The 26,594-nt window shown below is 46.8% G+C and overlaps 1 protein-coding gene across 1 annotated transcript in view; it reads right to left on the reverse strand.

The window, feature by feature from the left end:
- TNS3 (tensin 3) overlaps positions 1 to 26,594 on the reverse strand; it is a 330,636-nt gene that overhangs the window by 50,487 nt on the left and 253,555 nt on the right. The window contains exons 19-21 of the mRNA XM_011996485.1: positions 15,526 to 15,695; positions 14,275 to 14,389; positions 14,108 to 14,191 (exon numbers count right to left, since the gene is read on the reverse strand). Coding sequence (XP_011851875.1) covers positions 14,108 to 14,191; positions 14,275 to 14,389; positions 15,526 to 15,695 — 369 coding nt within the window. The remainder of the gene's footprint in view (positions 1 to 14,107; positions 14,192 to 14,274; positions 14,390 to 15,525; positions 15,696 to 26,594) is intronic.

Consider the following 26,594-nt stretch of genomic DNA (forward strand, 5'->3'; position numbering starts at 1 on the left):
TGAGCAAGTTTAAAGGTCTTGCAGCCTCCAGAGGGGGCGCGCCCTTCCTGAGACACGACCCGATCAGCTGGATGGAATTCCCCCTTAACACCCTCCCGCCAGCCCCCACTGCCTGTCCACCAGCCTCACGGGTCCTACAGGGACTGCATCCCATCACCTCTCACATCTCTGCCCCACCGGACTCTGGGGCGAACCATACATGTGCACACAATAAGCGGAACCCTGGACCAGCCTTACTCCCAGCGATCGGGTGATCTGCAGGTATCTTTGAGGACTGGCCATGTGACCTAGCAAAGGAACTTCGGATGTTTTATGTGAAAGGTGCTTCAAAGACGGTGCCACTCCTGCAAACTGTGGGTCTCTCTACTACATGCAAGGCAGTTCCGGAAGGCCTGGGAAGGACAGTCAGGGTGACCCACAGGTTCTGTTTTCAGCAACAGGCTCTGACCCAATAAAACAAAACTAAGAGGGATACTAGAATGCCTCCGAGGGACCAGGCACTGCAGACTAAGATCCTCAGCTTTATTTGAATGTACTTGTTTGTTCCTGAGAATTCCGTGCTGCCCAGCACCCCAGGGCGGGCTCTACTCTGGGGTTCTTGAGACTCAAGTAGAGTGCTCACTTGGGCGTTGCAGAGAAGGAATTAAAAACAAACACAAAACACAAACCCACCACAACCTCAGCGACACCAGGACTTCACAGTAACCCAATCTCATGCCCCTCTGGAAAAATCAAATTCCAACGAGCTGTTCACATGGTCTCTCTGCCAGGTGACACATGGAGACCTGACCTCTGATGCCCATCGCACACTTGGTTGGCCCTGAAGCATCAGAAAAGTTTACTTTCATTCCAAATGATGGAATTCTCACTTGCCTGGCTCTCAAGATTTTTTGTAAACTTGTTCATTTGCTGTTTCTCTACATGTGTGCATATATAAGTGCATGGCCTGTAAGAAGTGCTCAGAAAATGGCAAATGTCTCAATCTAGGCATAGCCATAAATACCTGCACACATGACACACATTTGTTCCATATAATGTGTCTACATATGTGTGTCACTAAAATGTGTTAGAATTTAAACAGATGACAAGGTGGTTCCTGGCCTAAATGGGACGGCCTGGTCAATGCCTCTAGGTCGAGGAGGTACACTAATCTAGGGGGCACCCTGGTAATGCCCTCAAAGGCTCTGACGGGGCAGGCCCCGGCCAGTAACAAACGTTCAGAGGCGGACTCCGTCTTCGGCCCTCTCAGTGACTCAAGACATCTGACTCTTCTGCAAGTCTCACGATCCCAGACCCTTCCAAGTGTGTCAAGAACAAAGGGTGCATTTTGGCCAAGAATCACAGCCTGAGGGGACAGTGGCAACAGGTGCTTCAGAGAAAACGCCCAGGCATTTTACCTCTTGATGCCCAGTGCTCTTGGGACACCGCTGTGAGGCAGGCTGCTGTCTAGAGAGGATGGAGCTGCAGAGAGGTGGATTACAAGGTGAGGGCCTTCAGAGGAAAGTAAAAATGCAAGGGGTATCAGGTAAATGCTTCCGGTAGGGAAACATCCTTGCATATTTTATATGCTGGGCCTTCATAAGCATTTTCTTCCAAGCCATTCCCAGTTCTAAGAGGCATCCTGCTGGGCTGAACTGCCTTTTCCTGTTCCGAGCAGCAAGGAGGAGACAAGCCCAGGCCCAGGCCCTAGTTGTGGATTCCGGATTCCACACCAGCCACAGGCTGCTTCGGAAGGGACCCCAGCCTGAGAGTTGCCCCAAGGCCAGGACCGCCTCCCTTCCTCAATCCTGTGATGGAGCACAACTCTCACAGAAAATGGAGCTCAGAAAATGCTTCAATAAGGAAGTGCATTTTGAATTTAAAAAATGAAATTTTAAGACAAATTTTTGTTACACTACCATACTCATAGGCTGAAATCTTCATTTTTAAGAGACTGCCCCAACACCATGCATGGCACACATATTCTTATTTTACTTAAGATTTAAAAGATGCTTTCAGAGGTTATGCAAACTGTTCCAGATCACAGAGCTACAGAGGGGCAGGACCAGAGCCACATCTGTCACCAAGCCCCAGGGCCAGCATCAAATCCTGTTGGCAGCACTTCAGAATAACTTCTACACGCTGAGGGTCAAGAACAGTCCACCAGGAGAGGAGGGGGTAATGCAATGAGCTGATAAACTTAGAAAAGCAAAGATTCCTCTAAACCCAAAGTGAGCAAACAAGAGAACATTCAGCATGGTAGAGAAGTCTGCAGGCTGACATGGGGACGCTTCCAAGCTGGCCTGCTCCATGGATGAGGTATCAGCACAGAAAGCCAACACCTTTTTTTTCTTTTAAGCTTCATCACCCTCAAATGAATTCATGTTCTCATCTCAAAAGACCCCTAAAGGCACATTCACAGGCCAGCACTTTAGGCGGACCTCCACGAACCCAGCATTGATGTTTACTTTTAAATATAATTTAGAAGCAGTCAACTTTTCTTTTTCATGTTGTTCATCTGGGGCAGGGGTTGGAGAAGCCTGTGATGTTTGCTAATTCACTCCAGTTATTTGGGGTCACCATGCACCAGTGTGCATTCTTTGGTACAAATCGGAATGCAAAGTACATCACAGGCATGTAACCAGGCATGTCTATTCCTATGCACACTCACGTATGCCTACGTACCTGAATATAAACCCATGGAGAAATCCATATAGGAATGCATGTGCTTTTGAGGCTCTAGAAAATCCAAAGTAAACAAGGGCCTCTATAAATGTCACACATATTCACATTCAGTACATGCCTTTGTCCCTATTACAAACATTCTCATTAAGAGCTCATAAAAATTCAACAGAAAAGGGAGTCGAGTACAGGAAGGAAAGAAGAAGACTGGTAGAAGCATTGTATCATTTGTCAAGTTTTGAAGGATGACAGCTTTTTCAATAAAAAGAAAGCATTGTGTCAAAATAATCTCTCTGTCTCTGTCTCCCTCTTGCCCTCTTCTCATGCTGTGTCTCTCTATCCAACCCTGGGGCTCTGAAAGTATTTCAATAAGACAGTGCCTTTTGAATTTAAACACCAAGTTTTAAGACAAATTTTTGTTATACTACCATATTGATAGGCTGAAATCTTCATTTTTAAGAGACTGCCCCCAATACCACACATGGCACACATATTCTTATTTTGCTTAGATTTAAATGATGCTTCCAGAGGTTATGCAAACTGTTCAAGATCACAGAGCTACAGAGGGGAAGGACCAGTGCCACTGGTACTGCCCTTTTCTTCCTCCCTGTGGCAAACATCATCAACCTTTGAAACCTACCAAATCCAGGAAGTCCGCATAGCACCAACCACACCCCAGTGTCCCCTCTTGTTAACCAAGGAGGACCACTTGGCATGTTCCCACTCCTGATTAGTCTCATGCACTTGCACTTGGATGGAGGCAATCCTCCCAGCCCTTTACAAAGCCTCCAATCGACAGCAGAGAAGAGGCTGCATGCTTGGAAGCCAGGCCCCTAAAATGCCTACACCCTACTCTCCAGAAGAACTGAACACAAAATAGAAGTTGCAAAATATATAAGGGCATCCATCCTCTTGAAGTAAACTAACATTAACTGCTAATCATTTTCATTGAAGCCGTAAGTCCTGAAACCCCCTCTGACTACCACTTGTAAAGCTGTTATAAGATGAGGATGCTCTGGAACTACCTAGGGGCGATGGTCTCATGACTCCGTGAATCTACCGAATGCCAGCGCGATGTTCACCTTCAAATGGCTGCTTATGCGTTATGTGTTTATATTTTAAAAAGACCATGACATAGTTTGGAAGCTGAGATGTATCAGAACCACAGCTTTTTTTTTTTTTTTTTTTGACAGAGTCTCGCTCTGTCGTCAGGCTGGAGTACAGTGGTGCAATCCTGGCTGACTGCAACCTCCGCCTCCTGGGTTCAAGTGATTCTCCTGCCTCAGCCTCCCGAGTAGCTGGGACTACAGGCGTGGACCATCAGGCACAGCTAATTTTTGTATTTTTAATAGAGATGGGGTTTTACCATGTTGGCCAGGATGGTCTCCATCTCTTGACCTCATGATCTGCCCGCCTTGGCCTCCCAAAGTGCTGGGATTACAGGCAAGAGCCACTGCGCCCGGCCAGAACCACAACTTTTTAAAGGAAACCTTTTCTCATGTCTTTTTTATTCATTTGTTTTGAAAATATCATCAAGGTTAAGGATCAGCTAAGAAACAGAATAATTTACATCTTACATTTCATAATTTTATCTATTTTTGCTTATATGGGAGACTGAGCTTAAATGACTCCTTTTGTTACATTTTTACAAATATTTTTGTTTTCAAGAAAAGCATTTCCATTTGAGGCTCCCATGTGGAATTTCTGAGAAGCCTAAGGATACTGTCCTCCAACACATGGTTCCTGAGGCATAATGTGGCCATGTGGGCAATGCATTCAACAGATGGACCATGGTAAGGACTGCCACTCATGCTCCTGCTTGAGGGCCCCAGATGAAGTCTGGTTGGACCCATCTTCATGAAGCTGGAGGCATTACATCAGTGCCTACAGCTGCTCTGCCATCTCCCGCCCCTTCTCCAGTCCTTCACGCTATCACAGCCTCTTTTAAATGACAACACATCCCTAGGAGAATTAAACAGTATTTAAATCCATATTTAAGTATGCATAATGTGAGTAGACACTGACATACCCATTAGTTTCCTGGAGTAGGTGCTGCCATTTAAAACACGAGCACACTGGGCACAAGCACATCTCTGGGAAAAGCAGGGTTCCTGGGGCTCAGCCACCCAGGGCCAAGTGCCCAGGGGCCTTCTCTGTCCTGACTTATGCTCTGAGCCCGGACTTACAGTTGTCACTGGTCTCTGCAGTTCAGGAAACTGCTCTTCTTGTGGATGCTCTGTTCTCCTAACAACATCAGTGTCCACTATTTGCTGAGTGTTGTTCAGGTCTGGGCTGGGTGCCAGAGCTATGCATTCTGGTCCAATCTTCTCAAGAACCATGTGCAGGAGGAATGACTACTGTTGTATAGAACATGAAACTAGGGCTCAGAGAGGTCCCTAGAACTGCCTGAGCTCACCCAGATAGGAAGTCTCAGAGCCACAATGTGTGTGCATCCAGCATTTGATCAGAGAGAGAAGAAATGTCAGTAGAGGACCCACCAGACACCACTCTACCATGTCCTTCTAGGCCTCCCTGTCTGCCGAGAGGTGCTTCGGACAGCAGTTTCCAACAGATGGGTGTTGTTATCACAGAGCTTACTTGAGCCTGGCCATGGGACTAGAATCCAAATGCTGAATGCTGAAAATCTTTCAAAATATTTGAATGTCAAAATGCAGAAAGATCTCTTCGGTCACTTTAGGCTCTGTTCTTCATGACTAGTTAGCTAACATCAAGCAGACTGAAAAAAAAAGGCAGCGAATTTCTACTGTGTGGTGTGTGAGGCAAGCTTGGGGCCAATGGAGGGGTTGATTCATAACTTTTGCTAAATCCTGTGATGCAAACAATCCCGCCCTGGCAGATCCCAAGCTGCCAATGTGCTGTCAGCTGGCTCACAAAATTCCTCACACTTCAGCAATCAGCTCTCAGCACCAGCAGGCTCTGGCAAACCCCGGCTTTGGGTGTTCATTCCCCTTGGCTCCTGTTAGTCACATTATTTAGAAAAGGCTCCTTTAATTCACGCATCTATTAATAAATCTAGAGATGCTTTGGTTTGCTTTTTGTGTATTCTGTTTATTGTTTATTGAAGAATCGCTTGTGGGAAGGGTGGGTGAAGGATGCCAGTGGCAGAGGCTGGCTCTAGCCGGCTCCCAGGTCACTTGGCACGGAAGCCTTACGGCTAAACTAAGTGCCCATTAATACCCCGTTTTCCATGATGTGATTATTATGCATTGCATGCCTGTATCAAAACATCTCATGTGCTCCATAAACACCTATACTATGTACCCATAAAAATAAAAAAAAAAAATACGAACTAAATGCCCAAAGGACCTGGAGAGAAACACAGAGAAGCGTGCAGGCTGCATTTGGTTACCCTACCAGGTTACAGATCTCCTATCTGGATACAGATGGGTCTATCTTATGACAGACTCTCCTTGACCAAACCTTAGCCAGGCTCTTCCAAGCCCTCTTCACCACTAGGCCTCAGCATTGGCCTTCCACGTCCAACCATGGCAAGCTCAGTTCCAGCAAGAATCCTGCTTTTTATCCCCCAAGTTTGATATCTAATCATCCTTGATATGTCATCAAGCTCCTCATCCCTCGCCTTTTGTGTCTACGTCCCTGGCCCGCCTATAGGAGAAACCGTGTTAGGCTAGTTTAGCAAGAACCGCCCCCCTCCCCCAACCCTTGATGTCCCTTCTTAGTGACTTTCCATCCACCAGATCCTTTTGCTCTATTCCTTGGCCATAAATCTCCAGCTGTCTTTGCTGCATTTGTGGCTGAGCCCAGCACTTTCTCCTATTGCAATAGTCCTGAATAAAATCTGCCCTTACAGCCTTTAACTAACTGGGCTGTTTCTCTTGGACACCTGTCCTGGTGGTTGTCTGGAAAAGAACCTAACACACGGCGGCTTATGCTGACTAAGGAGGAATCAAGTTACATTTCAGTAATGTGATGTACAGAGGAATTTTATGGAGATAGTGTTATACTAACTGCATACTAACAAGAAGCCAGAACCTAATTTAAACAATAATGACAAAAGCAATAAAATCAGAAAGAGCAGTCAGGCTCCAATTCCACTGTGTTAAGGTCAGTTGATTGCACCACCTGAATGCTACACAAATGTTCTGATTTCCTCCTATCTCTTCTGAAACCATGTGGTCTGTTCCACCCCACTGTCCATGCCACCGTGTTCTTCATGCAGTAGCCACAGTGATGTGTGAAAATGCAAATCTGAGCAGTCACCTCCCCATCTTGAGGTTCAGTAATGACCTCAAATTGCATGAGGATGCCACACCACCACCTTCTGGGAACTACAGAGAAGGGCTCCTGGCCTGGCTCCGCCTTCTCAACCTCTTACTCCACCACTCTTCTGCCAATCTCCTATTGCCTTTTTGGCTACTCCATTCCCCTTCTACTCTTGTCCCTCCCAACCCTTAGCAGCCATGAATCTGTTCTCTGTATCTACAATTTTGCCACGTAAAAAGGGTGACATATATGGAATCATACACTATATAGACCTCAGGTTTTGACTTTTCTCACTCAACCTAATGTTCTAGCGACCCATCCGGGTTGTTGTGTGTATGAATAATTCACTTATTTTCATTGCTGAGAAGTGTTCCATGGTATTCATGTACTACAATTTGTTTAACCACTGGCCTGTTGAAGGACATCTACATTGTTTCCAGTTTGGGGCTATTGAAAATAAAAAGTTTCTGTACAGGTTTTATGTGAACATAAGTCTATTTCTCTGGGGTAAATGCCCAGGAACGCAATCACTGAGTCATATGGCAGATGCACGTTTTTTTTTTTTTTTAAGAAACTGCCAGAATTGTTTTCCACAGCAGCTCTACCATTTTAACAATCCCTCCAGCAATGTATAAGGGGTCTAGTTTTTCCACATGCTCACCAGTATTGAATGTTGTCACTGTTTTTTATTTTAGCCACTCTGATAGGTGTGATTTAAATTTATATTTTGCTAATGGCTAATGATGTTGAGCAACTTTTCATGTGCTCATATGCCACCTCTATGTCCTCTTCAGTGACATGTCTCTTCTCTTCTTTGGGCCATTTCCTATTTTTGTTTTCCCCCTACTGAAGAAAAATCAATTTACGTAACTTAGTCAGTGACCTCTTTTTTTTTTTAATTTCAACTTTTATTTTAAATTCAGGGAATACTGAATTTGCTTAGGACAATGGCCTACAGCTGCATCCGTATTGTTGCAAAGGACATGATTTGGTTCTTTTTTGTGGCTGTGGAGTATTTCGATGGTGTATATGTCCCACATTTTCTTTATCCAATCCACTATTGATGGGCACCTAGGTTGAGTTCATGTCTTTGCTATTGTGAATTGTGCTGTGATAAACATACAAGTGCATGTGTCTTTTTGGTAGAACGATTTGTTTTATTTTGGGTATATACCCAGTAACGGGACAGCTGGGTCAAATGGAAGTTCTGTTTTCAGTTCTTTGAGAGATCTTTAAACTACTTTCCACAGTGGCTTAACTAATTCACATTCCCTCCAACAGTGTATACATGTTCCTTTCCTCTGCGGCCTTGCCAGCATCTGTTGTTTTTTGACTTTTTAATAATAGTTTGGCTCATTTTCCAAGTGAATTGTTTGTTCTTTACTGCTGAGTATTGAGAGATTATATACATTCTAGATGACATTCCTTTTTTTGGACATATGGTGTGCAAACCTTTTCTCCTACTCTGCAGTCTGTCTTTTTTATCCTCTTCACAGGTTCTTTCCATAGCAAAAATGTTTAATTTTTTATAAAGTTTAATTTATCAACTTTTCCTTTTATGGTTCATGCTTTTGTTGTAACCTCGTAACTCTTTGCCTAGTGATGCCAAAGATTTTCTCCCATTTTAAAAAATATTATGTTTTACAATTCATATTTAAGTCCATCATCCATTTTAAGTTAACTTTTGTACAAAGTGTGAGCCTTTGGTAGCTATTCATTGTTTTGCCTGTGGGTGCCCAGGTGCTCCTGCATCATTTGTTGAAAGGCTGACCTTCCCCCACTCGCTTCTGTACCTTTGTCAAAAAAATCAGCTTGGCTTATCTGTGTAGGCCTGTTTCTGAGTTCTCTACTCTGTTTCATGAACCTAAGTGTCTGTTCCTCCATCCACACCACAGTCTCGATGACTGTAGCTACTAAGTCTTGAAATTAGGTAACCTTATTCCTTCCACTTAATTCTTTCTCAAAATTGTTTAGGCTATTCTGGTTCCTTAGCCTTTCCACATACATTTCAGAATTATGTTGTCTGTATCTACAAAAAATCTTGCTGAGATTTTGACAAGAACTGTGGTAAAACTGTCTGTCAATCTGGAAAGAAGTGACAGCTGTACTAGGTTGCGTTTTCCATCCGTGAAAAACAGTATGTCTCCCCACTTATTAGATATTCTGTGGTTTCCTTCATCAGCACTGTGCAGTTTTCAGCACACAAGTCTTGTGCATGGTTTGTTAGGTTTACATCTAACCATTTAATTTTTTGAGCTATTATAAGTGGCATATATATATATATACACACACACATGTATACATACACGCTCATATGCCACCTCTATGTCCTCTTCATAAACATTTGTATATGTGTATATATACATACATATATATGTGTATATATACATACGTATACATGTGTATATATACATACGTATACACATGCACACACATGTATACATACGTATGTGCACACATACACACATATATATACGCATACATATGAGCACACACATGCATATATACGTACACACATGCACACACGTGTATGCATGTGCATGCATGCACACATGTAGACATGCGAACATGTGCATACATATATACATACGTATACGCATGTGCATATATACACACATATACATATGTGCATCTATACATATATACATACACGTGTGTGCGTGCGTGTGTGTGTGTGTATATATATATTTTTTTAAGACTGAGCGTAGCTCATTGCCAGGCTGGAATGCAGTGGTGCAATCATGGCTCACTGCAACCTCCACCTCCCGGGTTCAAGTGATTCTCATGCCTCAGCCTCCCAAACAGCTGGGATTATAGGCATGCACTGCCACGCCCAGCTAATTTTTGTATTTTCAGTAGAGACGGAGTTTCACCATGTTGGCCAGGATGGTCTAGATCTCTTGACCTCGTGATCTGCCCACCTCTGCCTCCTAAAGTGCTGGGATTACAGGTCTGAGCTACCCCACCGGGTCGTGACTTATATTTTTAATTTCAGCTTCTACAGGTACATTGCTAGCATACTGAAATACAATTGGTTTTTGTGTGCTGAACTAGACTCCTGCAAACTGGCTGAATTTGTTCTAGCAGTTTCACTTTTTGTTGTTGTTTTGTTGTTCCCTAGGATTTTCTTTTCTTTTTTTTTGAGACAGAGTCTTGCACTGTTGCCCAGGCTGGAATGCTGTGGTGCAATCTCGGCTCACTGCAAGCTCCGCTTCTTCCCTGGGATTTTCTATTTGGACAATCATGTCACCAGCAAACTCAAGATTCCCTGGGGCTTTCTACGTGGATGATCACGTCAACAGCAAAAAGGGACAGTTTTATTTCTTTCCTCTCATCTGTTGTCTTTAATTTCCTTTTCTTGTATTATGTCTCTGTAGAACTTCCAGAACTATGTTGTAAAAGAGTGCTGTCAGCTGTGGGCCTTTTTAGATGCTTTTTATAAGGTTGAAGGAGTTCCTGTCTTCTATTTTGCTGGAAGTTTTGAGTCATGAATGATGTGAATTTTGCCAAACTCTTTTTATTGTTTTTTTTTTTTGGATTGACTGATATAATTGTGAGCTTTTTCTTTAGCCTGTTAGTATAGTGTATTACATGAATGAATTTTCAAACACTAAACCAGACTTGCATCTCAGAATACGTCCCACTTGGCTACCCTGTGTCATTCTTTTTACATATTATTGTGTTCTATTTGTTTATGTTTTGTTAAGGAGTTTTGTGTCTGAATCTGTGAAGGATAGTGGTCCGTAGTTTTCCTTTTTTGCTCTTTTTGTCTGGTTTTAGTATCAGGGTAATACTAGCATCACAAAGTGAATTAGGACATGTGCCCCCCTCTTCTGTTTTCTGGAAGGTATTGTGTAAAATTAGCATTAGTTCTCCTTTACATGTTTGGTAGAACTATCCAGTGAAAAGTGAAGATTTCTTTTTTGGGAGATTATAAATTACTAGCTCAATTTCCTTATAGTTATAGGGCATTCAAGTAGTCTATTTCATATTGGGTGAGTTGTGATAGTTTGTGCTTATTGAGGAACTGGTCAATTTCACCTAAGTTATAAAATGCATGCATGTAGAGTAGTGTGTGTATTCCTTCATTATTCTTTTGGTGTCTGCAGGGTCTTTAGTGATGGTGCCTGTCTCCTTCCTAATGATAGTAATCTATGCCTTACATTTTTTTGTTAGTCTTGTTAGAGGTTTGTCAAATTTATTCATCTTTTCAAAGAACCAGCTCTTTCATTTCTCTATTACTTATCTGTATCTTTTTTTAAATTTCTGCTTAGATTTTTAATATCTCCTTCCTTCTGCTTGTCTTGGGTTTACTTTGTTCTCCTTTTTCTAGGTTATAGAGGTAACAGCATAAACTATTCATTTCAGAATTTTCTTCTTTCCCAAGAAAATGTGTAAGAAAATTTCTGGTAAGTTTTCCTCTCAGTGCTGCTGTATTAAAGCAGTGGATAATTATCCTGATTTTCATTCAGTTCAGTATGTTTTTGGATTTCCCTCGAGACCTCCTCTTTGACGCATAGATTATTTGTAAGTGCGCTTTTTAGTTTCCAAGTGTTGAAGATGTTCCTGTTGTTCTTCTGTTACTGATTTCCAGTGAGTCCATTGTGGTTAGAGAACATGCTCTGCATGGTTCAGTTACTTTCAGTCCTCTGAAGATTGTTTCCTGGCCCATAAATACCACAAATAAGGCCTACCGGGTCCCTCGGCCCTGAGGTCCAGGGCTAGCTGACCTTCTCCCCATCTTTCAGAGCTTTCTCACATTTGTCTTATACTTACTCTCCAAGGTTTTAAGTTGTACTTAGCAGGAGAAATAGAGAAAAGTATGTGTAATTCACCCTCCAGGAAGGGAAGCCTCTCCTTAATGGTATTTTAAAGCAAATACTGTCATTCATATGCACATCTGTCTCTAGGCCTAAATGATACACAGTTAAGCATCACTGCAGGTACCTAAAGCTTACTACTTCAAAACTGCACAGTAGCTGTGAATGGCAGGTACTATGGTCTGCATTTTTAGATAAGGAGGTGGAGGTGCCTGGAGGTTACCTAAAGGTACGAATTACATGGTTATTACATGACTCTGAGACTTTCCATGTGCTTTTTCAGTTGTGATGCTAGGTCACATCCAGGTTAGACAAGACAAAGTGAAACATTAGCCCTGTATAATCTGCCCATGGCTGTGTAATCGGCTGACAGAGCTGAAACTCTGACTTTGCCACTTACTAGCTACTCAACTTGTTCATGTCAATTTCCTTGCCTGTAAAATGGGGGTAACAGTAACAGTGACCCATAGAATGCGACCGTGAAATGGAAGGAAACCATTCTGTAAAGATCAGGAGACACATTCTGTACGGGCAAGCTACCTCTGTTATTACTGTGCCCTCGGAGGAGTCTCACAACTCCACTTGACTTTGCAGAGCAGGTGGGGCCTCCAGGCAAGGGCACTGGCTCACCACGCTGTCTGATGAAAGCGTCCGCTAAGTCAGCATTGTGTTGTCTTTGTGCTCCTTGTGGGTTAATGTGAAGCTGACTCTCCCTAGGGACTGCTGAAATAAAACTCTAGAAGGCTCACATGAACATTCTTTTCATGTCTCCTTTTTATATTTAAAGGCAAAGGCCTGACTTCTTCCATGTGAATATTTATATGCAGATAGTACTCAGGACAAGTTGGAGCCACCGTAATCTAACACATGCTGGTGTGCAGACCCATCGTCATCCATACATGGTGTAACGCTCATTCACACACAGAACACAGAACCCACCTCCAGGCTGGGACAACTGGGCCATCATAAGACAGCACGGCCACTGGGTATCCCACGCTGAGCACCCAAGCTTCCTGCAGCCTCCTAGACCCTTCTGGAGTTTAGTCGGGGCTCAACGTTCTCTGATGCTCTGTACAGTGATCTTAGAGGCCTCCCTCAGGAGCTGTTAATGAGTGTGCAGGCTGTTTCTAGTATTTTCTTTTCTCAGGCTTATTACCCGCCTTCCACTGCTTGTCATCTACCTATTTCAAATGAACTCGGCTTTGGTGTTGCAGGAGAAGACAGGATTCCAGGCCAGAGGGCTGGATGCCACGCCAAACCCACTGAACACCTTCGAGCTAGGAGCCAAGTACAGTCACCTCCATGAGGAGAAGGGGCTACATGGGGTGGAAGGGACATCCCTCTCTCTGCATCTGTTGAAGTGATAAAAAATATAGAACAGACGCATGGCTACCTATGTGCGAGTCCATCATGCTAATGCATATTGGAACATACACACTTCTCATGTAATGCTCATATAATGTGTACCTTAAAATGCAGCTTATTTTAAATTTCAGTCGCACTTATTGAGAAATACGGGCAGTTTAACTGCTATATGCTACATATGAAGAGAGCCATTTATGGTCCTGTAACCATAAAGGGAATTTTAGGAGAAGGATGTCTTTCTATTATATCGTCCACAGGCTTGGTTTACACTGGAGAAAGGGACAGAAAGGGAGAATGGAGCTAGCTGTCATTATTATAGTATTCCTGGGTAAGGGGCAGATGAAAACACAAGTTAATGAAAGTCTCTCACTCTCAGATAACGTGCCTAATAACTATCAGCAGCGTCCTTCACCAGGGCAGAAAAGCAGCAGCGTAATGAATGAAACTCCCAGAGAAGAGTGATTTTGAAATGTGCACGAGCTTTTGGTTTGCATTCTCTCTCCACCTGCCCGAGCTCGGCCTTGTCCTGGACTCTCAGGCAAGTTCTCAAGACCACCCAGAAATGTGCAGTAACTTGCCCTAAACACCGCCTGCTAACACTCCTTCGCCTGAGTCAGCTGTGCAGACAGATGGACGTGATCAGACCATGGACAGAGCCCCTGAGCTCCTGCAGGGATCCAGGGACAGTGATTAGACATCCAATAATAACAGACAGGAGGGGCCACAAGGCACGCATGAGAAGGCAGCTGGGGTGGCAGAGCTAGGGGTACCCGTGTGGCACGATTTCCATAGAGAACGTAAAGTGTGGGGTGGGCATTCTAGTTTCTTCAAAAGCACCAATGCTAAGCTGCTGACAGGCACCACTCACGGTCCAAGATCTATCCTCACCCAAGGCTTCTGAGATATGACACAAACGGAAATATTTCTGCATAAGAGTTCTTCTCTGTAAAAACGGTGACCCTGCGACGCAGCACCTGAGCTGCCGCGCTCCTGGGACTCGCGGGTGGATTTCTTACCACGTCCTCCTTTGTGCTGACTGGCCGGGCTGCTCAGTGTGGGCTCAGGTGGGCTGAATGGAGGATAGCGCGGGGCTGTTTTCACTGGAAAAGAAAGCAGAGCAAGGGGCTGTTGTCACCCTCCTTCGGCATGGAGCAGCATGCAGCTGGTGTTACTTCGTTCTTACCGTATGGTGTCTCTGGAGACACAGGAAATGCTGGAGTTGAACACATGGACTCCTTGCTACTTAAAATTCTGCCATCGATCATATCGAGGTGTGGGGGATAGCCAGGGGTCATGGTCTGAAATTGGCACAGGGAGCAGAATGTGAGAACAGGGAGTCAAGTGAAGGCCCCTCCAAACAGTTGTGGTTCCCCCAGGCTGACCCACTGAGCAAACCCCTCCTCTGACAGTAGGACAAGGAGGCTGAGGACTGAATCCACGAGCAAAACCAGCCCGCCTCTCCTAGCCATGGAAAACTGGAGAACACTTTCATGTTCAACAGTAAAGGAAATGGAAGGTATCCTATGGCTCATCCTTCTAATACAATATACAGCTAATAAGTGAAGTAGACAGAGTTTGTAGTGGTACAGGTAAATGAGTGTCTCGATATTAAGCAAAAAAGCCGGATAAAACAGTCCTTAACCGTGGCAATAATATAGTCACAGATGCATAAAAACACATAGTATTTTAAATACATAGCATAGAAAAAAGGCCAGGCGGAAATATTCTAAATATTAACAATGGTTTCGTTTGTGAGTCAAGACTATGTATAACTTTTTTTTCTAGTTTATTCTGTAGTTTCCAATCCTGCCAACTTGAAAAGAAATTCTACCCATCTCTAAAAAGATTAAACGTTTTGGATACACCGATCTGTTTTACTTCCATTCTGACTAGAAGCCTTACCTAGGCCTCTTGGAAGAGCATGAAGCTCTCATCTGTGGCCCTCACCTGTGGATCACCTCCTAGGAAGGTCTCAGAGGGAGGACTGAGGGCCCTGTGTGATGATCCTGAAGGAAGGCTGTTGTGTGCCACTGGCTGCTGCTGTCGGACTATGGAGAACAGCTAAGGACAGACCTATAAGAGCCCTACCTCGAACCCACACAACCCACCCACAGGCTGTGTTCCTCGTGCCCATTCTACAGATTAGAACATAGAGGCTCGGATGCCCTGAGTGAGGTGGCCCCACCAGCATAGCTATCTCTGGGGTGCATTACCCAGGCTAGCTGACTGCACACTGTGCTCTCCCGGCCACACCGCCTGCCAGGTACAGAGGAACCACGACTACATTTGTGGAACCAGGACGGAAGGTGAGTGCGGAGGGTAGTGTAGACTCTATTCAGGGACAAGGCCTGGTCATTGCCCATTCACCCGGGGTTCCAGGACAAGAAAGGGAGTGGAATGGGCCCAGAAACTGGGACCTGGCCGTGGCACATACCTCTTTGACGTCTGCTGGTGAGGGGAATGGCGGCAGGTTCGGGGCATGGTCCACACCAGCCTTTCCCCATGCACATTTGGAGAAGGGCAGCTGCCCCCCAGTGTCGTTGTCATACTGCCCCAGGCTCAGCTTCCTGAGTCTCCCGCCCAGGGGCTGTTCAGGTGAGGAGCCTGTTAAAAGAGAGACAAGCGGGCTGCAGGGCACTTCCTCAAGGCGCAGTGAGGCGCCCCTTCCTTAAATCTTGTCTGCTGCTTCTCAAAGGTGCTGTATGCTGGTCACCATTGCTCCAGAAAGATGCTGTGGTTGCTGCAGGCAGATGATGGGAAACCTAAGGCATTCTCAGACTCTCAGGGATGAACAAGACCACAGCCTTGGAAACGTGCAGCTTCCCCAGTCCAGCATGCTCCTTCCAGAACAGGCTGCTTGGGGACAGGACCAAGCACTCGGACTCACTCGCAGTGCTGGGAAAGGACAATGCCCTGATGGAATGCTGGGTGGGACTGACGAAGACCCAGCTGGGAAGGAGAACCCTGCATGCCACCCCTGGTGTCCTGTCAGGACCAGAGTGCCCTGAGGACCACATATCTGCGGTGACCTTGGGCAGAGCGTGGCCCGACAATGATAATTTGAATCTTAGCAATAGGAAATTCTGGAGGGGAAAAAATCCTGTTATTTCAAGCATCAACAATAAACATTCGCCATCTTAACTGTCCTTGCCAGAAACACCACAGGCGGTTATTAATGACACAGATCCCCGGGGTCCCCACTCTTAACCAAATTCTGTTCTCTTTGTGTTGGGGGAAAGATGGCGGTTGGGCTGGGATCTAATTTTTTAAAGCCTCTTCCCAGGGATTCTTATGATTTGCCACTTAGGAGAAAATCTGCTGCCGGCTATTAAAAGAAGAATGTTTCTATTGATGACGTAGTCTGAAAATTCAAACCCAACAGCACTGTCCCCTGCAGTTTAGATTTAAACTATAAATACACGCTCCCTGTAAGTGCAGAGTTCAGAGTAGCATTTCACTGAAAGATGGAGTTTAATGCACCAACATGTATGCCCCACATAAGGCTCCTCTCAGAATGACTTTGTTCCAAATTGGTTGATGGCCGCCCTCCGAAGTGAAATACATCATGATAGTGATATACAGTCATGCTGAGCCCATGATATGCCACTGACACCTCTCTCTCTCTCTCCTCCTACATTCAGAAACTTCAGAAGTTCACATGAATGCAAAGGTTGGCATGATAAAGAGAAGGTTCCACAGAGAGGGACAGGACGTCGACCCACCATGCCTGCCTGAGAGGAGCAGCAGGACTGCTGTAAGGGTTCTTGTTTCTGTCTGCAGTATGGGGGGCTCCACTGCCCGACCCTACCAGCCACTAGGTGCCACTCAGGTGAGGGTTGAGGAGGCTCCTGGGCTGAGCCAGGCTGGATACCACCCTTCCTGTCCCATGGGACGTCTGCTCAGCACCACACAACAGCGACCAAGCAAGTGAGATCCAAACCCAGGTCCTTGCAAGCATCCTTCCACCTCTTCCTTCCATCCTCTCTTCAGTTCCCAGCAGCTTCCTCCACAGATGCAGGGAAAGGAGGAGGAAGAAGTGTGCATTAGGACCTGGGATTTGGAGTCTCACGTGTATCCCTCACTAGCTGCAGGACATCCTCAGCCCCCATTTCTTTATGGGTAAAATGAGCATAATGCTTGCTCTCTTTTCCCTCCCACAAGGGGGGGGGGATTAAATGAAATGAAATGGCATATCTGAGAGTCCCTCACTACAGCACCCTCATCCTCACGGTGCAGTGGTCCTTGTCCTCGCACTCACCACCCTAAACAGGATGCAAGTGCTGCAGGTCAGGGAGGAGACCACCCTCACCCCAGTGCTCTTCAACACACAGATGCATTTGCAGCCATTCCAAGAATGAGTTTAAAGAGGGCTAGGGGAGGTGTGAGGTCACAAAGTCGGGCTGGCTCCACGCACCACCTGGTACTCAGCTCAGATGTGGAGTTTGTTCCTGAAGCAGCCAAGGCGGCAGGCGATAGCCCTGGGTGTTAGTGATGGAAACGAAGTGCCATGGCCACAGGCAAGTGACTGAGAGCCTGGTCCCCTCCCTGGAAAAAGGAGCGATGCCACTGGCCTCAAGGGAAATCATTCCAGAGTGGAGGACCTATCTGTGGAGAGTGCCGGGAGATCCGCTGCCCTGTACTGACATTACGGTCCACTCACAGCCTAGAACTTCAGAGGTCACTTCCAGAGAGGTAGTTTTCCAAGGGGAGGGAATACTACTTCTGTTCAACATGCAAGATACTATGTGGTGTCTTATCAAAAATGACATGGCAATATCATCCCAACATGCAGTATTGCATGAAGCACACAGAAAAAAATGGCTATGCGAATCATCCTGATCTGAGCATTGTACATTGTATACATTTATCAAAATATCACACTGTACCCCATAAATATGTACAATGATTACGTCTCAACTAAAAACAGTAATAATAAAGAAAAAATGGACAGTGTGATCAAGTGTTCTCTTTGATCTGGAGAAGGCGGCTGGGAAGCACATGTTAATGCACTCCAGCCTCAGGCCTGAGGTTGGAAACTCACTGGCTTCAGAAACTGAGGTCCCATTAGGGTTAGCTGACAACAGCCAGCACAGCCTTGCAGCTGCACTCGAAGGCGCATCCAGGTCGTAACAGGGTTCGAAAAGGAATTTCCAGGACTAAAACATAAGTCTCAGTGCAGGAGGCTTACACTTCTAACCTTTCAACTTGGAGGTTTCCTTCAACACGTCTCCTTCAGAGCAGCTAGGGAATACAATCTGTGCGTGAGCTGACACAGAGCCAACACTGGGCTCCGTCCTGGGCCTCCCCCGCCAGAGGAGGCTCTGGAACACAGGCGTTCTGTGAGCTGGCCCTAGAAATGTCCCTGCCAAACACATGGATTTGAAACTGCTCCTCAATTCTCCCTCTCCCCAAAGAATTACAATGAAAAACAGAATATTCTTCATTCAAAAAAAAAAGCCCAAAAAAAAGCAAACCTCAATCAAAAAAAGTCCCAAAAAAAATGTTCTTACTATCCCACCTCCAGTGCTTGTGCTAAAATCTGTGTGGCACCATGTCTGGTGAAGCAGAGCTACAAGCTTCTCCCTCTGGATGGATCAGTACTTCTCAGTATCCTGCCACTGGGACCACCAGGACAGCGACGGACGGCAGCTGTGGGTCTGAGGCCAGAAAGAGGCTCTGCAAGCGCAGGTAGAATGGGGGAATCAAGGCACCTGCAAAAGTGCCACCAGGCCCCGGATTCCAGGATGTGGCCTGCACAGAAAGTGTGGCTTCAGCCCTGCAGGGTCCTGCTTTCCATTCCCGAAGGGAAAAAGACACAGGCACACAAGGTCAGCAAGGCCCTGGCCTCTGCGGGGTGCGGAGACCCCTTCCTCTTGGACTGCAAACCTTGGAAATGAGAACTTTGAAATGGCACCAAAAAATAGGACAAAATGAGACAGGGTTTAAGATATTGAAACACCCCTATGTGCTAGGATGCACCCACATCTGCCCAGGAGGTAGTTACAAAAGAAAGAAAAACAGGAAACCAACATTTACCCAGCAACAGTGACAGTCTAAGCCCAGGCAGGTGCTCTCATAGAGAAAAGCCCATAATCACTCCACTAAGGCGGCCTACAAGGAGAACGGAGGCTCAGGTCCGAGTACTCATCCTATACCACACAGCAAGTCAGCAGAGAGCAATGATTTGTCACCACATGTATCTGACTTTAAAACCCACAACTGTCAACTCTATTCCTCTGTGGTCACTCTTCCTTACCCACTGGTGCCTTTCCTTCCCTTCCATCCCTGCCCACCTCAAAAAGCCCACAAATGGCAGATAGGGGCCCCATGGGCCCTGGGAGGCACTGCCCACTTCCACTGCCTGTGGTGACAGAGGGGCCCCTGGGATCAAGATGGCCACACTCATCCTGCTGAGGAAGGGGCACTCTTCCTCCTGGACATGTCCTGATGGGGCAGCCAACAAAGGCTTCATAAGTTCTTCTGTCTCTTGTGTGAATTTCAGATTTAACAATGGTTTATGCTTCCCAGTCTTAGAAAATCTGCCAAGTGTCTAAGTTAAATACATGGGGTCTGGTAGAGAACCTGGTGAGTGTACATTTCCAAAGGGTCTGAGTGCACAGCAGTCTAGAGAAAAGGAAGGAGGGACAGTTTTCAAGTTCTTCCCATCTGAGAGTCCTTGGCTACGGGGAAGGTCAGAGAAGAAGAGACAGGGCAGTTTGCTCACGGCATTGCTACTGGGCTAGAGGGAGCTGCCATCGAACCCACGTCCTGCAGCCAGCAGTAGATGCTCACTCAGAGGCCAGCCCGGGGCCACCTGGCAGGGGTGGACTCTGCCTCTCTGCTCACAGGAGACGAGTCCTCAAAGCCATCTCCAGAATGAAACGAGAAAGACACAAAGCTGGCTTAGGGGATCCTACAGATAACACAGCAAAGGCTGGGGCTTGGCACACAGTTGCAGGCAGTAAGTGTTATAATGGGCCACACTCAAAATGGACTGTTTATGTTGTCATTAAAAGTCAAGTTTTATGGAACTCGAAGTGGGCAAACACGCTAAAACATTAAGTGACAAAAAACAGCAGGCAAAGATGCATGTGTAGTGTGGTTTCATTTTTATTTTAAAAACTAAGAAAATGTCCCCAAATGCTCATAAGAGCTTCTCTCTGAGTTGTGTAATTCTAGGCATTATTCATACTTTTTCGTAAATGTTTCTATCTTTCAATGTTTTCGCTAATAATGTGCATTACTTTTTAAAATTAGGGAAACAATACAGAGATTACCTTCGAGAGGAACAAAGCTTCTTTTATTTTGTAGTACTCTGTGTGGCTGTACTGAATCTCCCCAAATCCCTTTCGAATTTTGCATTAGTATTAGTTCCTGTATTCTCCCAAACTCATGTGTTTGACCCTTACACTTTTCCCTCTCTCTGCTAAGTCTCCCGTGTCTGAGAGCCATATAAAAATTCACATGGAAGGTGGTTTTCCAGACCAATATGCTCAGAGGAGATGTGTAAGTGACATTCACACTTATAGGGAGCAGGGCTTATGCTTCCCAAAGGTTACAATGCAAGGCGTCCTGCAGCAGGGGTCTCTCTCTCCCTTCTTTAATTATTCGACAAAGGGGATCTCTAGCTGCCTTCTTTAGGCAAGACAACTTGAACGTGAGACTCCACACTGGGTCCAAGGTAGATACCCAGGAAGCCCAGCAGTGGAACAGAATCCAATCAAGGCCCTGGTGCCACGTCCAGGCCCAGGACGTTCCACCAGGTGCTGCCTCCCTTTAACCTGTGCACAAGGTCTAGGGCAGAGACGCGATGGCAGCCAGGTCATGGCACCTATGTCTGCTGTGTACCACAAGAAAGAACCAAGGAAGGCCCTAGGGCACGGGTGCGACAGTGAGCAGGAACTAAGCTCGGAGTGGGATTCCAAAACGGCCCCGTCCATAAGAATGGACCATGCTAGGAGTGTGCCCTGGAGGCTGGGGCGGGCACACACCCCACACCTCTCTCACAGGCACACACCCACACACTCACATGCACAAACTCTCATGTGCTCCCAATCTCTGGCACTTTTTCACACCCACACACTTGCAGACACATGTATGAACACACTCACTCTCACATGTTCGTAACACTCATGCAGACTCAGCCATACATTCATGTATTTGCACACACACTCATACACCCATGTCACTCACATGCACCTGCACACTTCACACTCCTATAGTCTCTCAGTCTTACACTCACACACACTTGTACTAACATTCTCACCCACACTCACAACAGTCACAAGCAGACACTCATGCTCTCATACTTTCTCATATACTTACACTACACTCACTGGCACTCACACTCACGTGCAGTCTCTCACAGTGTGTTTCTCACGTCACACACATTATCACACTCACACTCAGTCTCATGGTCTTGTACACTCACTCACAGTCTCACACAGTCTCATACTCATTCTCACACAGTCTTTTGTACTCACACTCACAGTCTCACACCCTCACTCACACCCACCCTGTGCTCCGACACGGCCCCACGGCTGCACGTGCTGCTCACAAACGGGTGGTCCATGATGGTGGAAGGTCAGGTTCTGCATTCTGAATACTGGCCCCACCTCACCACCCTGTATCTGCAAACTGCACACCTGTGTCAAACAAGCCCTTCTCCCCACCCGGGAGCTGCCTGTCAGGAAACGAGGACACTGACTGTTCCTGGAGGTCCATCCTTTCCATCCTGGCCCCTTCTCCAGGACAAGACCATCCATCAGGATCTCCACTGTAGGGGAGCTGGTTCCTGGCTCATTTTCAGGGGTGGGTGCAGCCAAACGCACCCTCTTCTCACTGAGAGCTGCCCCTCCACTCAAGGCCCCCAGCTCTTCATCCCATCCACTGCTCTGACTAGCCCGACCCCAGGGTCCACAGGTGACCCCATGGCAGTGGTGACTTGGGCTGGGTTTCGAGTGTACACACTGAGCCCACGGCCCATGTGCCACACCAAAGTTACAGCAGGGACTTCCAGAACCACTCTTTCCACGTGGCTGCAGGTGGGGCAGAAGTGGGAGGAGCAAAGCACTTTTGCCTCACACTCTCATGTCTGAGTGACCTGTGAGAGGCCACAGCCCTGCGGACATTTCCTCAGGTGGCTCATTTGCTAGCTCTGGTATGCTGCCTACCAGGATCACTGCTCACCTCTCCAGAGAAGGTCTGCATAAACAGCAAGCTCCATACCTCTGCACTGCCAGCTCAGAGAGCTCTTGGATCCCTTTCTGTGGACAGAGGCAGGAGCAGCCAGCTGTCCCAGGTGGGGACAAGGATCAGGTCTTATTCAGCTCCAAAGTCTGTCCATGCTGAGACACCCTGAGGGTTCAGTACTTCTTTGCTAAGTCGGTGAGCTCTGAAGGGGTGAAGAGGTGAGGGGTGAATAGGTGAGCCCTGGGCCACCTGTTAGGAGCCCTGGCCCTGAGAGGTAAGGAGGTGAGGGGTGAACAGTTGAGCCCAGGCCACAGGTTAGGAGCCCCGGCCCTGAATCACTGACTTCTGAATTATACCCAAAGGAGACCCTAGCACTTAGTAAAACTCTCTCCCTACCCCAAATCTTTCTTCCAAAGTGACTGATTTATAGTTTTCTTTAGTCGATGTTCTTTCTGATGATAAAGCTAATGTATGTCATTGCAGAAGATTAGAAAAACATATATAAACATATCGAAGCTCCCTGGAACCTGTGAAGAGCCACATATCTCAATGAAGACACACGTGACTTTTACATTTCTTTTTCCACAGAGGCTTAATTCCTGAGCACTGCCCAAGGGAATCATTTAATTATTTGAGTCCATCAATTACTTCTTACACACTTCACATCAACGTGAAATGACCAGCACCTGAAACAGTCTCCTCCTGTCCCCTGGCCTCCCTCCTACCACAGCCCAGCACCCCTCCTCCTCCACCCTCCTCAGCTGCCCTGGTCTTGCTTGGGACCACGAGGGGCCCCCTCCTATGCCCATCCTATCCTTGAGCTTCTGGTAAAACTGCAGAGGCCAGCAGTGTAGCCTCAGGACTCACTCCGCAACCTGCGGCCCTTCCCACTCACACCTGCAGAAAGGAAGGTAACAGCCTTCACCGAGAATATTACATTATGTGCATCAACAGGAAACAAACAAACAAAAACCACACATGAAAAACAAAAAAATTCCAAGGTACGGCAAAGAACTGGCTGTAATGCAATGAGACTGGGCAGTTTGAACAATGAAATCATGAACTGAATAATGATATTGTTAAGACCTATTCTCCGAACACTACCTACAAAACTGGCCATGACTACATATTTTTCTGGTAAGAAGTCAAATCCAGGAAAAGAGAAGAAAAAGGAGACCTCATGGGAGCAGGAGAGAGCTGCCACCACACAGACGGCTGTCATCTCTGGGAGGAGCTGATAAGGGGACAAGAAGGACCTTGCCAGCACTGAGGAGCACCTGCGGAGCTCTGGACGATCCGCCTTCCCACCCCTGGCTCCCCAAAGTACCCCTTCTCAGAAAAAGCGAAGAGAAAGGGAACAAAACCCAAGCTCCCACACAGGGCTGTTCACGGGCAAAGGGCAGCTCCCAAAGCCCTGGGTGGGGGGGGCACCTGCATCTGCCTGCACCCATGGCACCCACACCCTGCTCTCTCTGCTCTCTCACACCTGTGCCCACCCTGCTCCCAGCCTGAGGCCCAGGTGCTGGGGAAGAGCTGCCCTTACTTCCCTGCTGGTTCCCAGCCAGGAAAAAAAAAAAAAAAATCCTGCATCCTCTCCTTACAAAGGCCGTGAGTACTCAGTGCAGGAATCTTGGGCTCCTTGAGACCCCTGGTGAATCTAGACCCCGGTGATCTACGGGCGATGTGCAGCTTCACCCACTCCATGCAGCTGGGGTCTCTGTGGAGGGAGGGACAGGCAGCGGCTTTTTCTTTACATAGTCTTGTGCCCCTCTTGTCGTGGTGACACGCTTATTGTCCACCAAAACATGGCATGGTGACGTGGTCTCCAAAGGTCAAGTGACTGGATGCTGCCCACCTCCTTGGCCAGTCCCTACACCGGGCATTCAGCTGTCTTCACCCAAGCCTCCTTTCCTCCAGACACTGGGTGCTACCCATCCAGAGCCTCGGGAACCATCTGACCTCGAGTGTAAAATGGGACACATACCCCAGACTCCCCCACACTGCCACTCCCAAAGACCAGCATGTTTCCTCATTTAGCAGTCTCACTGTTATTCACGGGTGGAGCTGGCATCAAGGACAGATAAGGAAACGTGCTAAGGGCTGGCCAGCCAGCAGGCTGCGCAGGGTCACCTGAGACTCTGCCACGCCCAGGATCTGGGATTCACCACAGGGTGCAAAAGGACACCGAGCCTGGGAGGCAGGAGGATGCTCAGTCATTCCGGCCCCACAGGGGGAACTGGGGATGGTGGGGCCTCAGCCCCAGGTGCATCCTATGAGGTGCCTTATCCAAAGCCACCATGACAGGGTGGAGGACGGTCCTGACAGGTAATCCTCATGTGCTCCAAGGGAAGAGCAGGAAAGCCAGTCCTTGACTGGGGTACCCGGGGGCCTTGTGAGAAGGGGATGCATCGCTATCAGAGCCCTGGAGAATCAGGGATTCAGGCCAAGACGTCGGGTGCTGCACTAAACACATGCGGGACTGAACTCAGCCCAGACTGGGGGTTAGCACTGTTGCCATCAATTTACCCCTGAGCAGTCTGAAGTGCAGGAGAGGGCTTCTCAGATCACTTAGCCAGAAAATATTTTTTAAATTTTGTTTAAAACACCCACAAAGCTCTTGCACAACTTTCCACTTTGTCCAAATACACTGAACTCCCAATTATGTAAACTAATTGAGAGTGTGACTTAGCACATCCTGATTGGTAAGTCAGTACTTATGTTGACCCTGAACTGTGATTCTGTGATTCAGACTGCTCTTGGAGACTTATCTTTGCCAGCGCACGGCAGATCCCGGGCCCTGAGCCTCTCCCAGGAAGCACAAGGGGGGAAGGGAAGGAAGATGGGTCAAGTGTCCAGGAGCAGACACCCACCATGCTATCCACTCATCAACTTCATGTCACCGCATTCTCTCCACTGTGGGGTCACACAGTCCACTCTGCACTGGTGAAATAAAGCCACCACCCAAGTGGAAGGCAGCCCATGGGATCGCCTGCCTCTGCCTCGGATAACCGATGTGTGACTATTGGCTGTCCTCTAAATCCCACAGCAGGGTCACAAATCCTGCTCTCGTCAGAACCACCCTGCGGCACGCTCCAGCCTCAATGAGCCAACGGCCAGCTCTCCTGGAGGCTGGGACACGCACCTAAGTTGAGAACTGCAAATACACAACAGAACTGCAAATACACAACAGTGGTTCTCAAAGGCCGTTGTCCACCTTTTATCACTAAAATCCTGAAGCTCGGGCCTCACCCGTGAAGTCAGAACCTCCAGCGGTGAGACCTAAGTGTCAGTCTTTTTAAAAACTCCCTAGTGTTTCCAACACACAACCAAGCTCAAGAATCACAGCAGGTCTCAACCCTGAATTTGCACTGCATTATTTGGGGAGAGTTTTTAAAGCAAGTCTGACATCCAGGCCCCACCAGGGCCAACTCAATCTGCCACCCACCAGAGGTAGAAGCAGGTACCCGCATTTTTAGCATCTGCACTTTTAAAGCTCCCCAGGTGACTCCAACATGAAAGCCAAGGTGTCCAACCCCTGTTCTAAGAGATAGAATCCGCTCCTGGAGCAAATCTTCAGGATGCAATATTGACTAAGAGAGTAGACCTTCAGTGCTCTTACACAAAAGTAACTAGGTAAAGTGGTGGATATGTCCATTTGTTTGACTGTAGTGGTCCTCTCCCTATGTATAGGTATAACAAAATATCATGTTAAACACCTTAAATATATACAATGATAAATAAGTTAATTAAAACATAGAAAAAACGGGGCCAGGCACCGTGGCTCATGCTTATAATCCCAGCACTCTGAGAGGCTGAGGAGGGCGGATCATTTGAGTCCAGAAGTTCCAGATCAGCCTGGGCAACATGAAGAAACCCTGTCTCTACAGAAAAATACAAAAAAAATTAACCAGGCATGGTGGCACACGCCTGTCGTCCTAGCTACGCTGGAGGCTGAGGCGAGAGGATCAACTGAGCCCAGGAGGTCAAGGATGCAGTGAGCTGTGATCACACCAACTGCACTCCAGCCTGGGTGACAGAGTGAGATCCTATCTCAAAGAATAAATTAATTAATTAATTTAAAAAATAAAAAGAACAGATGAAAACTCACGACATGCTAGAACATTACCTATTTTAAAACATGCCTTCTTTCATTTTCTATCTGGCATTAGAACGTAAAGTCCCCATAAGCTACTGATTTATCTTGATATGGTCCTCTAGGAATGAAGTGCGACATCACACAGGTGTGCCTGATAGGCTCTGGAAGCTCCTTGCATTCCAAGGAGTGAAAACAAATCACGGGCAAAGACTGCT

The sequence above is a fragment of the Mandrillus leucophaeus genome, unplaced genomic scaffold, assembly GCF_000951045.1.
Source record: "Mandrillus leucophaeus isolate KB7577 unplaced genomic scaffold, Mleu.le_1.0 Scaffold517, whole genome shotgun sequence".
NCBI classification, from domain to species: Eukaryota; Metazoa; Chordata; class Mammalia; order Primates; family Cercopithecidae; genus Mandrillus; species Mandrillus leucophaeus.